The 15,402-nt window shown below is 44.4% G+C and overlaps 1 protein-coding gene across 1 annotated transcript in view; it reads right to left on the bottom strand.

Annotated features, from left to right (window-relative positions):
- The window catches only part of HEATR5A (HEAT repeat containing 5A), a 111,437-nt gene that overhangs the window by 58,575 nt on the left and 37,460 nt on the right, over positions 1 to 15,402 (bottom strand). The window contains exons 14-16 of the mRNA XM_065402944.1: positions 6,884 to 7,047; positions 6,610 to 6,785; positions 3,793 to 3,898 (exon numbers count right to left, since the gene is read on the bottom strand). Coding sequence (XP_065259016.1) covers positions 3,793 to 3,898; positions 6,610 to 6,785; positions 6,884 to 7,047 — 446 coding nt within the window. The remainder of the gene's footprint in view (positions 1 to 3,792; positions 3,899 to 6,609; positions 6,786 to 6,883; positions 7,048 to 15,402) is intronic.

Below are 15,402 nucleotides of genomic sequence, written 5' to 3'. Positions count from 1 at the left end.
TTTTAAGAGCTAAGTTTGCTCAACTCTAAACATCAAGAGGGAAAGAGAGAACAACCCTTCTTGAAGCTCAGACAATAACAAACAAAGCCATCAAACAATAAGACATTAAAATATAGAATTCCAGGAAACTGGGTGTTGTGAAACAAACAAACAAACAAACAAACAAACAAACAAACAAACATAATATAATATAATATAATATAATATAATATAATATAATATAATATAATATAATATAATATAATATAATATATAATTTTATACCAAACATAAAAGGCAGGCAATGAACTCAGTCCGTAGTATTTTGTTATACTACTCTGAAACATCAAACAGAGGAAGGAAAAAGAGAATGATGAATTAACCAAAGGGAAACATTTTTATCAAAATATAATGCACTTTCAGGAAACATCAGTGAGATTTTAATGGGAAAAAGTAAAAATGACCCTTTGTACAGCCACATATTTGGAAAGGTGTTTTGACAAGCAGTCATTTCCAAATGAACAATATGCTATACAGCTACAATGACCACTACTCATGCTGCAAGAGGAGAGACACGTTTCAGTTATCCTCTGAAATGTACATAAAAGTATACTCGGCCTATTTTTCTTCTCACTTTCACCAGTATAACTCCACTGAAGTTACTCCACTTTTACACCAAAATCAGGTACTGTGTTTCTAGGGTTTTTTGTTTGTTTGTTTTTTTAAGAGAGAGTTTTACCAGACATTTTACCATACTGGTGGTTTTTCTCTGAATGAGACAACCACTTGCACTGGCAATATTAGTTGACCGGGGCCTCCGACTCCTCTGTTCCGTGCTGGCGTACTGCCTCCTGCTCCACCATTCCCATCATCCTTCCTCATGGAGCACCTTCCTTCCTTAGTGCTGCTATCTTCACTTCCTGACATCCAAGATTACCATGCCTATTTCCATAGTTTCCAGCTGTGAACAGGGTGTTCCTAGAGCACTGCTACTGAAGAATCTGTTTTAATGGATAGGAGCACTACAAGACTGGTTTCATCGTCTCCATTCTTTTCTCCACAGGGCACTCCAGATAGGACAGTGAGTGGGAATCGTCCCCCACTGGCAGCATGCCTCAGAGTTGCTCCAGGTGCCAAAGAAAGAGAGCAAGATCCCTGCATCCATACCAATAGAGTCCAAACTAGCACTTCATGCAGTTTGGCAAGTGGAAGGAAAGCCTATGGCTGGAGATGGGACAGTAGATGGGGAGGGTTCCAAGTTACTACAGAAATTTTATCCTCACGGTGTTTGGCTGGGATGTGCTCATGGTCTAACTGGTTGCCATATTAGGGGTTGGTAAGGAATTTTTCCGCAAGTCACACTGGCAAAATCAAACTGGGGTTTGTTTGTTTGGTTGGGTTTTTTTTTTTTTGCCTCTCTGCACTTGCTGGTTTGACCTAGACTAAATGGTGGATTCTTTGTAACTTTAAAGTTACACTTTAAACTTTGAGTCCTTAAATCAAGATTTGATGACTTCAGTAATTCAGACAGAGGTTATGAGCCTATTACAGGAGTGGGCAGGTTGGCCTGCAATGTGCAGAAGGTCAGACTAGATGATCATGATGGTCCCTTCTGGCCTTAAAGTTTATGGGATAAAGGGGTCCCCCACTGCATCGATTTTCCCTCTGGCATAGTAGAGCCCTACTCACTCCTTTTCAAAGTGAAGTATAAACCCTGCCTCTCCCTTACTAACTGGGCATTAGAAGAGTTTGCAAAGGATTCCTCCCTCTTTCATTGCAGGAGGGAAAAATGGTCACTGAGACCTCCCCTTCACTGGCGGGGAAAATGCCATACACATTTTCAGAGAGAAAGGAGTGGAAGGATCAATATGCAGAACCCCACTTCCACAAAAAAGATAATCTTCTGATGGGAGAGACAGAAAAAGGAGGCTACAGACTCAGTAGTAAGAACGCAGAGATAGAAAATAACGAGAGGAAAAAAACAAAGAGGGAGAGATCGATGGCAGGGATGAAGGCTACAAAGAAAACATGGGAAAAGAACGAGATGCTGAAAGGACAACCTTAATGAGAAAATTCAGTGGGGCAAAAAGGGGAGAGGATATTTCTCCCCAAAGATAAAATCAGAGTCGTAGTCAGAAGGGACCAATATGATCGTCTAGTCTGACCTCCTGCACAACGCAGGCCGCAGAATCTCACCCACCCACTCCCGCAACAAACCCCTAACCTATGTCTGAGCCACTGAAGTCCTCAAATCATGGTTTAAATCAAGGTGCAGAGAATCCTCCAGCAAGTGACCCGTGCCCCATGCTGCAGAGGAAGGCGAAAAACGTCTGCCAATCTGCCCTGGAGGAAAATTCCTTCCCGACCCCAAATATGGCAATCAGCTAAACCCTGAGCATGTGGGCAAGACTCACCAGCCAGACACCCAGGAAAGAATTCTCTGTAGTAACTCAGATCCCACCCCATCTAACATCCCATCACAGGCCATTGGGCATATTTACCGCTAATAGTCAAAGATCAATTAATTGCTAAAATTAGGCTATCCTATCATACCATCCCCTCCATAAACTTATCAAGCTTAGTCTTGAAGCCAGATATGTCTTTTGCCCCCACTGCTCCCCTTGGAACGCTGTTCCAGAACTTCACTCCTCTGATGGTTAGAAACCTTCATCTAATTTCAAGTCTAAACTTCCTGATGGCCAGTTTATATCCATTTGTTCTTGTGTCCACATTGGTACTGAGTTTAAATAATTCCCCTCCCTCCCTGGTATCTATCCCACTGATATATTTATAGAAAGCAATCATATCTCCACTCAGCCTTCTTTTGGTTAGGTTAAACAAGCCGAGCTCTTTGAGTCTCCTTTCATAAGACAGGTTTTCCATTCTTCGGATCATCCTCGTAGCCCTTAACTGTACCTGTTTCCAGTTTGAATTCATCCTTCTTAAACATGGAAGACTAGAACTGTACACAGTATTCCAGATGAGGTCTCATCAGTGTCTTGTATAACAGTACTAACACCTTCTTATCTCTACTGGAAATACCTCGCCTAATGCATCCCAAGACCGCATTAGCTTTTTTCAAGGCCATATCACATTGGCGGCTCATAGTCATCCTGTGATCAACCAATACTCCGAGGTCCTTCTCCTCCTCTGTTACTTCTAACCGATGAGTCCCTAAATGCATGGCTTTGCACTTTTCACTATTAAATTTCATCCTATTACTATTACTCCAGTTTACAAGGTCATCCAGATCTTCAAGAAAATTCAGAGTCAAGAAAATTAAAGGAGAGAAATCTCTAGACAGCAAGGAGAAAATAAATACACCTGGTCTAGACTAAGATTTTAGACAAACACTTTCTATGCTACTTGAAAGAAAGCCAAAGAAGGGAAGAATGAAAGTGAGAGATGGACAGAGACAAGAACATGTGAATAAAAAAATGAAGGAAGGCAGAATAAACAAAACAGTCATATAGCTGCTAGGCTACTTTATTTTACTTCCAGTGTAGTATTTTATTTCTCTGCTAGAGGAGGGGAGATAAGAAATAAGGAAAGGTCCAACTGTGATCCCCAGTGGTTTAGGAAGGTGGGAATCTTCAAGCAGATATTCAGTCTGAGAGGCTGTTAGAGATGTGGACTCCACCAATACTTTATTTTTAATATTTGAAGACTGATCCTCAGGTTGGTTGATAAATTAAAGCTGGTTACTGGAAAGGATTACATAAATGTTCCCATGGTAGGGCAAGATATGCACTTAAACTGAATGACATCAAGTTTTAGCATCAAAACCAATATTTATAAAAAGAGCAGATTTACCTTCAGAAAACTAGAAAATGCTGATACAATGTTTACTTGTACTGTCTGCTGTCGTGCTCCTTTTGTTTGTTTTATGGAAGCCAACAGTTTTTCTAACACTTGGAGCCTTAAACCAAAACAAGAAAAAAATATTTGTCAAGCCTTTTTTTAAAAAAAACCATAAAACAAAATCTTCAGATTATGGAAGCATTTGAGTAGCAAATGCAACGCTCTAAAGCATCAAGTGACTTCCCATATCCTACCATCACCATATAGTGGTGGCTTCTCATCAACTAATTTACATGCCAATTGTTTGAGGTCAGCAGAGAAGCATTTTAATTCAGATTCCTGTCATTTGTTTTGTAGATAAAAAGAATATTATCCACTCTATAAGCTCTGTCTGGTATTGTACATACTTCAGGGCAAAGACTGCTATATTTGGGCAACACATGTTTAGCTTTTTACAAAGCCTTGTACATACATAAAACAACATAATGCTGAAGATGGGTTCAAGGAAGTGACAAAGCTCTAGAAGGGAGCTTTAGAGAACTACATCACCACCAAAACAAGTTAAGATAGAACTGTCTTTCTAAGCTCCTTTTCTTAAGTAATATTCTCCAGATTTTCTCTTATTCCTTTCCCATCCTACTCTTTCTTATCATCATTTACTTTGCTAATCCTCCTGCATGCACATACAGAGATCCCTTTCTTGCCTCTGCTTGATATCTCTGCCTACAACAAGATTTTTTGTAGTCCATATTGGCACATGTACTTCCACTATCCTTATGTACTTTTTTTGTCCTTGCTTCTATAACAGGATATTTATTTATAGATCATCTTTCATTATCTGATTACCAATGAGTGGTTCCTATTAAAGAGGACTGTGTGTCTGGGAATGGTATAGTTTGGGATGCCTTATGGGCACAAAATTATAAGCACCACTAGTGGAGATCATGAGAAACAGATAAAGGAAAAAACAAGCCAAAAATAGCAAGGGGGGAGAGAGAGAGAGAGAGAGAGAGAAAGAAAAGAGAGACCAAAGATGCAGAAAAGAGCGAAATATAGAAGAGTAAAGTTAGTGAAGCGAGAACAAGGAGAGAGATGGTGGTAACTGCACAGGAATGTATTTTGCGAAGTAATGGTGCGAGGAAAGATATGTGAATGTAAATATTTGGGGATGGTGTGGGCTGGAAAGGATAATGAGATATCAGATGGGTCACTGGAATGGAGGGAGATTGAGTGGCACTTTCTTTCTTTCTTTTTCTTTAATTCAACACAAAATACTGCGTTAACTGGTTGATTCTTGCTGAAGCCCAGAGAATCAGCCAATTCCTATCTTATACTATCTCATTTGAAAGACCATATCACACATTACCATCTTTTTTTCTGATTTAATAATCCTGGATAAGATTTCCTTCAGATCCTTCAATGCTTGCTGCTTAGTCAGCCAGAGCAGCTGCCCTATAGTGACTCAAAGCAGGGCTACATATAATAGTACTGCAGCATTCCCAATTTATGCTGGCCAAGACAGTGAGATTCAGGACCCCTAAAATGAGCTCTCTTCCTTACATAGAATTACAGAACATAAGCACTAGCAATCATGCTCATTTCAGGATTAATTGTACAGTACTTTGAAAATGCAAAACAACATAAGTGATACCATTTATCCTGAATCAAATCTTATATATTCTAAGTAAATATTTTATTGTTATATTTTTGTATTTAAAAAATGGAGAACGACCAACAGCATAAAAAAGTGTTGATGTTTTTCATTATTCAACAATCAATACTATCATAAAGCTAAATCAAAACAACTTTTAAAAAAACAGAACAAAGCTTTGTTGCTTCCGTTATGTTCTCTTGTGGTTGCAAATTACTGTTTTAGGGTACGTATTCTTGTTTCTTTTAGACTTTTCAAACTACTTTGTTTTCCTTATTACTTTTCTAATTACGGTCTTAAAAAATATTTTTAGCCTGTCATTGTCAAGTATAGAGGATTATATTTTACTGTGATTTTCCCACCCTTTTCCCCCTGATGTTCAAGAGCCCTTATAACAATTAGTATGCAATAAAATCCTCTCAAGACAAATTTTATATTTATCTGGAAAAAGAACTGTTAATGTACAACGTTCAGTATTAACAGACTACTACACCGCTACCTCGATATAACGCGACCCGATATAACACGAATTCGGATATAACGCGGTAAAGCAGTGCTCCGGGGAGGGGGGGCGGAGCTGCGCACTCCGGTGGATCAAAGCAAGTTCAATATAACGCGGTTTCACCTATAACGCGGTAAGATTTTTTTGGCTCCTGAGGACAGCGTTATATCGAGGTAGAGGTGTACTAAGCATGGAAAGAAAACAGGGATTAAGAATTGTCCTCCTAAGACATTTTATAATACTTTCTCCGTCAATTAAACATGGATGGAAAACTTATTAACACTATATCTCATTCACGTGCTATGTAACTGTGACATTGAGTACCTTTCCCAGACCCGAAGAACTCTGTGTAAACTTGAAAACTTGTCTCTTTCACCAACATAAGCTAGTCCAATAAAAGATATTACATTGCCCATCTTGTCTATGCAATATAATGGTCCATTTTACTGGTTCTTTCTTTTCATCAATACCGGTAACTGCAGACTGAGAGCTGACATTTTCAGACTGTACATTAACTTCCAGCCATAAATCTATCTTTTTAGCTCATGAAAATTCCCTTCATAATTCATACCTTCTATATTCACATACCTTTAGTCTACATTTTAATAATATTTTAAACATACTAACTCTCTTTAGGCTCTGTTTAACTAATGGTGAATTTAAGTAAATACTTTACCTTTGAGATTCTGCTACATGGGAAAATATAACTCCAAAGAGACGGACTGCAGCACTGATAACAGATAGTGCGGGAGGTAGAGGTTTAGGCACTGAATCACCTTCTGCAGCTTTCTCATAAATTGAGTAAGGGTCATACTCCAGGCTTCCTCCAGCTATACTGCTACCTAAGAGGAGCTGCAAAGGCAAAAATATGACAGTAACATTTCCTGACTAAGTCACAAATCACTGCTAACCCTACTGTTAACTAATTGTTATACTAGTACTGCAAATACCTGCTCTTCAATAAATCTGTGGTCAGTCTCTTGCAAGAAAGGACCAAGTAAAAGAAGATCATCCTGGTGACAGAGAGGTGGAAGCAAGAACGTAGAGGCAGCCATTTGGTTATCAGTGGCAGTGAAGTCAGCCACTAGCTCCTTGAGAATAGCACAGAATTTTCCTGCAAATTATAGGGACAAAGAAAATAACTTTTATTCAAAATAGTGATTAATTACTTGACCACTTGCAGTTTTGTGAACAAGGCATTTATACAGAAAAGCTGATTTACAATCTAAAATATTTCCTAAGACCCCCCAATGCTGCAACTTCTTGTGTGTGACAGACTACTGCATTCACATGGAGAACCACTGACTTCACTGGAGCTCGATGTGGGCAAACCAATCCATCTGCACACAAGAAGTTGTGGGATTGAGGGTCTTAGTTTTTATATAAGGCTAAATAGAATAAAATGCATCCTTTTCAAGTGACTCCAAACCATTATTCTTCAATACAAGTTACTTGGTGGGCAACAGAGCAGTTAGCCAGGCTTGTGTAGATAGACAAATGCAAGTCCATGAAGAGAGACCAATTTCTCCTATCAATTTTCTAGAAGTTAGTGCCAAGTTAGCGTGGGATACATTACATGTCCAAATATAAACTGAAATATCTGGGACTTAGATGTTACTTAAAATACTCACCCTGTATTGACTGGGAGAAGAAAATGAAGAGAGACAATAGAAGCAATGGAGAAAGGAAGAGCAGTGAGGAGAATGGACATTAAGAGGAAAAACAGTGCCAATACCAATGAAGCTAACAGTTAGGTAGGTGATACTGGCAGTAACACAGTAGTCCCCAAACTTTCTACCTCGCACTCACCCCTTATCCCTGTTCACCGCCACCCCCCCCCCCCAGGGCCAGGAGTGGGGCTCTGGGAGGGGGGGATGTGGATAGGGATAAGGGGGATGTGGATAGGGATAAGGAGGCTGAGGCTGGGGCCTCAGCAGAGGGCAGGCATGGAGCCTCAGCCAGGGGCCAGGACCAATGGCCGGGGCCAGGACCCCAGGTGCGGGGCTGGCAGCTGGGGCCAGGGCCATGAGCAGAGCTGGGTAGCGTCCCCTCCATGCCCCCGGTGGGAGCTGGCACAGGCCCCAGCCATGCTGCCCCGAACGTTCCTCTGCGCCCACTTAGGGGGGCGTGCCCCACGGTTTGGGGACCTCTGCAGTAGAATGACTGTGTGTGACACAGAGACAGTGTGTGTTTGACACAGAGAGTGAGTGTGAGTGAGTGAGTGAGTGAGAGAGAGAGACACACACACACACTCACACAGAGTGAGTGTGCTGGCTGCTGGGAAAGTTTCTGAGAGACGCCCTGCGCTGTCTCTTTAAGACACTCACTGAAAGCTCTCCTTGTCTGTCCTGAGCCCTGTTGTTTCCCCTCCCCGGCTCAGCGGAGATGGGGAACATGGGCAATGGGAGGGGGAGAGAGAAACAGACAGACAGAGACTGTGAGTTGGCTGCTGGGGAAATCTCAGAAACACTGCACTGTCTCTCAGAAAGGCACTCAGCCACTCACCCTTCCCCGCAGCAGCTTGAGTCCTGAGTCAGGCTGTGTCCCCGTGCCCTGCTCTGCGGAGATGGGGTACATGGGGGGGGGGGGGGAAGACCCTAACATCAGCATCCTCCTCCCCTCTGTGCCCCGCACAGCCAGCAGGATGGTCCCAGGAGCAGCTGCAGGATGGTGCAACGTGGGGGGAGGGGAACCTGAACACATGCTGCCAGCTGTGCACACTCTCCTAATCAGCAGGGCAGCACTTAAATCTCTTCTGCATGGCCGCTCAAGTGCACAGCTTACAGGGAACACAGATCATGACTGAAATACAGGTATTGAAGGATATGTACTGTTCAGGAAAGACAGAAATAAAGGTAAAGGTGGTCGAGGAACATTGTATATTAATTATGAGGTAGATTGTAAAGAAATCAGAAGGGATGAATGGATAAAACAGTTTGTTTGGGTCAAAATCACTTTGGGGAAGAAAGCTACCAGCGGCTCTCCTCGGATAGTGCTTCGGGTATGCTACAGACCCCCAGGATCTGATTTGGATATCAATAGAGACCTCTTTAGTGTTTTTAATGAAATAAATACTACTGGGAATTGTGTGATTATGTGAGATTAACTTCCCAGATATAGATTGGAGGACAAGTGCTACCAATAATAGTAGGGCCTAGATTTTCCTGGATATGATAGCTAACAGATTTCTTTACCAAATTGTCACCAAACCTAAAAGAGGTGATGCCATTTTAGGTTTGGTATTGGTGAGTGGCGGAGTACTGCACTCTAGTATGGACTCGCTTGTCTCACACAAGGATTATCAATGTACAACTTAATTTCACCATGTGTATTATTTCAGACAAACTTAAATCTACTCCTCTACCATGCTTACCAGTTCTCTGCAATATTGCTCCATCCAGTTCGCAGAGAGGAAAGCGTAGCAAAGATTGTGATGAAATTGCATGATATGTCACATCTACCATTAACTAAAGAGTTGTTTAATTCACCACATGGTCGTCTGCTCTCATGATGCCCATTGTGGGTAAGTTTACTGGGTGAGGGATTTATGATAGAGCTTCATTGATCCGCAGAGAAAGTGACAAATAATCATCTTATCTGGGCCCCTACTCCACATCAACCTGGGTTTTATTTACCAGGAAGGCAATGGAGCCTTCTCAATTGGTTTTGTACTGGAGATGGAATCTGTGCTGCAGCAGAATTTTGGTGGTGTTTTAGAGACAGTCCACTATGTCAATGTGAGCAGCCACAAACCATGACCCACACTGTTGAGGACTGCAAAATGACTCAATTTCCTGGAGATCGTCATGCCTAGAACATTGTTGATAAAAATGCTGTGGCTTGTCTTGACCAGATTGAATACACCCAAAAAAAAAAATACACCCGTGAGTAGTGAGGACCTCATAGAAGAGCTGGTTGTAGGGGACTACCTTGGTTCAAGTGATCATGAGCTAATTCAGCTCAAGCTAACTGGAAGGATGAAAAAAATGTATCTGCAACTAGGGTCCTTGATTTCAAAAGAGTGTTGGGAGCGGTGCATTATGGGCAGCTATCCCAGCCTGCAAGTGACTGCAACATGCTTTTCAAATGGGGGTGGGGTGGGGTGGGGTGGAGTGTGACAGGGAGTGTGTTGTGTGTATGTGGGGGGAAAGAGAGAGTGGGTTTTTGGGGGGCTGAGAGTGTGTCAGCATGCTGTATTGTAAGTTCAGACCCCCCTCTCTCCCACCCCGCCTCTCTCTCTCACTCACTCAAGTAAGTAAATGTTTACTTTTTCTCAGAGCTGATAAGCAGCCGGCTTCTCCCAAACAGAGCTTTAAAAGGGCAGTAATGCAACACCTTGTTCACACTGGCGCTGCGGCGCTCCAGCAGGGGCGCAGCAAATGTTATTCCACTCGCCGAGGTGGAGTACCAGCAGCGGTGTAGCTGCGGAGTCAGAGCGCTCTACGTGCCTTGCCAGTGTGGACAGGCAGTGAGCTAGGGCGCCCGGGGCTGCTTTATTGCGCTGTAACTCGCAAGTGTAGCCAAGGCCTAAGAGAAAGCAGAAAGCCTACAAGGAATGAAAGATGGGAAGAACTGGCAAGGAAAGCTACCTCTCAGAGGTCAGAAAATGTAGGGAAAAAGTGAGAACTGCCAAAACCCTGCAAAAGAAATTAAAACCAATAGTAAACGTTTCTATAGCGATATAAATACCAAAAAACAAAACAACAACAAAACCAAGGAAAGAAAAAGTGGGACTGCTAAGCAGTGAGGCTGGGGTGGAGGTTAAAAATAATTTAGGTCAGGGATTCTCAAACTTCATTGCACCGCGATCCCCTTCTGACAACAAAAATTACTATACAGCCCCAGGAAGGCGGACTGAAGCCTGAGCCCCGTCGCCCTGCGCAGGGGGGGGTCAGGATTGGCCAAAAGTCCAAGCCCTACCGTCCCAGGCGGGGGACAGGGGAGAGGAGGAGGCGCCCAAGCTTAAGGGCTTCAGCCCTGTACGGCAAGCCTGTAACCTGAGCTGTAATCCCCAGGGCTGAAGTCTTTGTGCTTCGGCCCCGGGGATGCAGCTCGGGCTTTGGCTTCGGCCCCACACCCCAGCAAGTCTAAACACCAGCCCGGGCGACCCCATTAAAACGGGGTTCAACCCACTTTGGGGTTCTGACCCACAGTTTGAGAACCACTGATCTAGGTCTAACACCTAAATGAATACTTTGCCTCAGTTATTAATAAGGGTCATGAGCTTAGGGGTACTGTCACGGTGGCCAATGGAAATGAAGATATGGAAGTCGAAATTACCACATCTGATGTGAAAGTCAAACTCAAACAGCTTAATGGGACCAAAGCGGAAGGCCAGATAATCTCCATCCAAGACTATTAAAGGAACTGGCACATGAAACTGAAAGCCCAATAGCACGGATTTTTAATGAAACCATAAACTCGGGAGTTATACCCTATGACAGGTATTAGCAATTCTCCAGTTTTTAAGAAAGGGGGGGGGAAATGATCTGGGAAACTACAAGCCTATTAGTTTGACCTCAATTGCATGCAAGACCGTGAAACCAATTTTGAAAAAGAAAGTAGTTAAGGACACAGAGGTAAACAGTAATTGGGATAAAATACAACACGGTTTTACAAAAGGTAGATCATGCCAGACCAACCTGATCTCTTTCTTTGAGAAGATAACTGACTTTTTAGACAAAAGAAATGCAAGAGATCTAATCTACCTGGATTTCAGAAAAGCATTTGTTACAATTCCACATGGGAAATTATTAGTAAATTGGAAAAGATGAGGGGTAATATGAGAATTGAAAGGTGGATAAGGAACTAGTTAAAGGGGAGGCTACAATGGGTCATACTGAAAGGAGAACTATCAGGCTGGAGGGAGATTACTAGCATAGTTCCTCAGGGATAGGTCTTGGGACCAATTTTATTTAACATTTTCATGCATGCCTTTGGCACAAAAAGTGGGTGTGCTCTAATAAAATCTGTGAATAATACAAAGTTGGGAGGTTTTGCCCATACAAAGGAGGACCAGAATATCACACTAGAAGAACTGAAGAACCTTGAAAACTGGAGTAATGGAAATGGAATGAAATTTAATAGTGCAAAGCGCAAGGTCATGCACTTAGGGACTAACAACAAGAATTTTTGCTATAAATTGGCGATATATCAGCTGGAAGCGACCGAGGAGAAAAGCCTGGGTGTACTGGTTGATCACAGGATGACTATGAGCCGCCAATGTGACACTAATGAAATCCTAGGATCATCAGGTGAGGTATTTCCAGTAGAAATAGAGAAGTGTTAATACAATTATACAAGGCACTGATGAGACCTCATCTGGAATACTGTGTGCAATTCTGGTGTCTCATATTTAAGAAAGGTTAATTCAAACTGGAACAGGTGCAGAGAAGGGATATTAAGATGATCAGAAGAGTGGAAAACCTGCCTTATGAGAAGAGACTCAAAGAGCTTGGCTTGTTTAGCTTAACCCAGGGGTGGCCAACCTGTGGCTCCGGAGCCACATGCAGCTCTTCAGAAGTTTAATATGTGGCTCCTTGTATAGGCACCGACTCCGGGGTTGAAGCTACAGGCACCAACTTTCCAATGTGCTGTGGGATGCTCACTGCTCAACCCCTGGCTCTGCCATAGGCCCTGCTCCACTCCACCCCTTCCTGCCCCCTCCCCTGAGCCTACTGTGCCCTTGGCTCCTCCCCCCGCCCCCTCAGAGCCTCCTGCACGCCACAAAACAGCTGATCATGAGGAGCGAGCAGGGAGGAGGCGGCGCTGATTGGTGGGGCTGCCAGTGGGTGGGAGGCTCTGGGAGTGGGGTGTGTGTATGCTGATGGGGGGCTGCTGAAGTATTACTGTGGCTCTTTGGAAATGTACATGGGGAAATTCTGGCTCCTTCTCAGGCTCAGGTTGGCCACCCCTGGCCTAACCAAATGAAGGCTGAGGGGAGATGTGATTGCTCTCTATAAATACACGGATGGATAAATAGCAGGGAGGGAGAGGCATTATTTAAGTTAAGTGCCAATGCTGACACAAGAACAAATGGATATAAACTGGCCATCAACATTTAGGCTTGAAATTAGGTGAAGGTTTCTAACTACATCGCTACCTCAATATAACGCCACCCGATATAACACGAATTCGGATATAACGCGGTAAAGCAGTGCTCCGGGGGGGCGGGGCTGCGTACTCCGGTGGATCAAAGCAAGTTCAATATAACACGGTTTCACCTATAACGCGGTAAGATTTTTTGGCTCCCGAGGACAGCGTTATATCGAGGTAGAGGTGTATTAGAGGAGTGAAGTTCTAGAACAGTCTTCCAAGGGGAGCAGTGATAAGTTTATCGAGGGGATGGTATGATGAGATTGCCTACAACAACATGTAGACAAATATTCCTGGCCTGTGATGGGACACTAGATGGGGAGGGCTCTGAGTTAACTACAAACAATTATTTCCCAGGTGTCTGGCTATTGGACTTTAAGTATGTGGGCAAGACCCAACTGACCTAGGTCAGACTGGCAGAAACCCTGAGGTATTTTTACCTTCCTCTGCAACATGGGACACGTGTCACCTTCAGGTTTAAATTACTGTAAATGGTGAATTCACTATGACTTGAAGTCTTTAAATCATGATTTGAGGACTTCACTAACTCAGCCAGAGGTTATGGGTCTATTACAGGAGTGGGCGGGTGAGGTTCTGTGGCCTACAATGTGCACGAAGTCAGACTAGATGTTTATGATGGTCCCTTCAGGCCTTAAAGTCTATGAGTGTGGTGATCAGCTGTCTGTCCTCCAGCAATATAGATAGCCAAGTAGTATAGTATATACCAGGGGTTGGCAACGTTTGGCACGCAGCTCGCCAGGGTAAGCACCCTGGCGGGCCGGGACAGTTTATTTACCTGCTGACACGGCAGGTTCGGCCGATCACGGCCTCCACTGGCCGCGGTTTGCCGTCCCGGGCCAATGGAGGCGGCGGGAAGCCGCGGCCAGCACATCGCTCGCCCGCGCCGCTTCTCGCCGCCCCCATTGGCCTGGGACAGCGAACCGCGGCGAGTGGGGGCCACGATCGGCCGAACCTGCCACGTCAGCAGGTAAATAAACTGGCCCGGCCTGCCAGGGTGCTTACCCTGGCGAGCCGCGTGCCAAACGTTGCCGACCCCTGGTATATACCCTCATATTTCAGGAGTTTGCGCTCATCAAGCAGAGCATGAATAGACTACAGCAGCAAGTAGTATAATGATATTTTGATCAGTAATTTAACCTTTAGGGTATTAAATTAATTTTCTTCATTTTATCAGATTAACCTTTAGACAGGTCTTTGCCTCACTGTACATAAAGCACAATGGCACAAAGTATTTAGAGTCAGCATATTTTAAGCTATCCAAGTGTCACCACTATAAGAGTATGATTTGGGATAAATTTTCTGGTGTAAAGCCAGAATTATGTCCACTACAGCTACTGTGTTGACAAACACTATCCCCCACACACCTTATACAGATTACTCCTGAGGGAATTCTGTGCCAAAAAAATAAAAATTGTACACCAAAAATATTAAAATTCTGCAGAAATCTGCACATTTTGTCAATAAATAAATGTGGAGGCTCCAGCATGGTACTGAGGAGCACAGGCCACGGGCTGCACAGAGGTGGGAAATCACCCTGTAGGCCCCTCCCCCCCCCACCCCCAGGACATGGGCTCAGCGAGGCTTCACCCGACTGTGACAAATGCAAGGGCTGGGCCTGCCCCAGAAACACCCCAGGGCCTTGCCCGTCCATGCCAGATGCACCAAGATAGCAAGTGAGAGGGACAGTCTCGCATGCACGCTCAGCCCTGAACCCTGCTCCAGGTGTGCGCAGACAGGCTCAGCCCGGCAGGATCCAAGTGTGGAGGGGATCCAGGTGTGGGGTGAGAGAGTTTTGTGTGGGGCAATCTGGGGGTCTGAATGTGGGGGATGTGGATGCACAGGGGCTCGTTGAGGGGTTCCGGATGCAGTGGGAATAGGACTCTACAGAGGGGTCCAGGTGAAGGTGATTGGGGCTCACTAGGGGTGGTTTGGGTGTGTGTGGGGGGGGATGGGGTTCAATGGGGGGCTTAGTAGGAGTATCCAAGTGCTGGGAGAGTGAGGCTTAGTGGGGTGGGGGTCTGAGTGTGGAGGGTGGTCTGGGTGCAGGGGTGGGGGTCCAGAGGGGGAATCTGGATGCGGGATGGTGCTCCAGATGCAGGGGGTGAGGCTTTCTGGGTATGGCTCGGTCCAGATGCACGGGGGTTGGTCAGACAGGATAGCAGCTCCCTGTACATGGACCCCTCCCCCCACAGCTGAGGAGCGATGGGGGAAGGAAGTGTGTGGGAGGGGGTGGAGCTTCCTGAAGCTGTGGAAGGTTTCTAGGGGTGGGTCTGATCCGGCCCCCACTGCTCCTTGCAGGGGAAGAGGAAGTCCCATCCTCCCCAGCCCAGCAGGGACTAGCAGCTGAGCCCAG

The sequence above is a fragment of the Emys orbicularis genome, chromosome 4 (assembly GCF_028017835.1).
Source record: "Emys orbicularis isolate rEmyOrb1 chromosome 4, rEmyOrb1.hap1, whole genome shotgun sequence".
Classification (NCBI taxonomy): domain Eukaryota; kingdom Metazoa; phylum Chordata; order Testudines; family Emydidae; genus Emys; species Emys orbicularis.
This window is presented reverse-complemented; position numbering and strand designations above follow the sequence as displayed.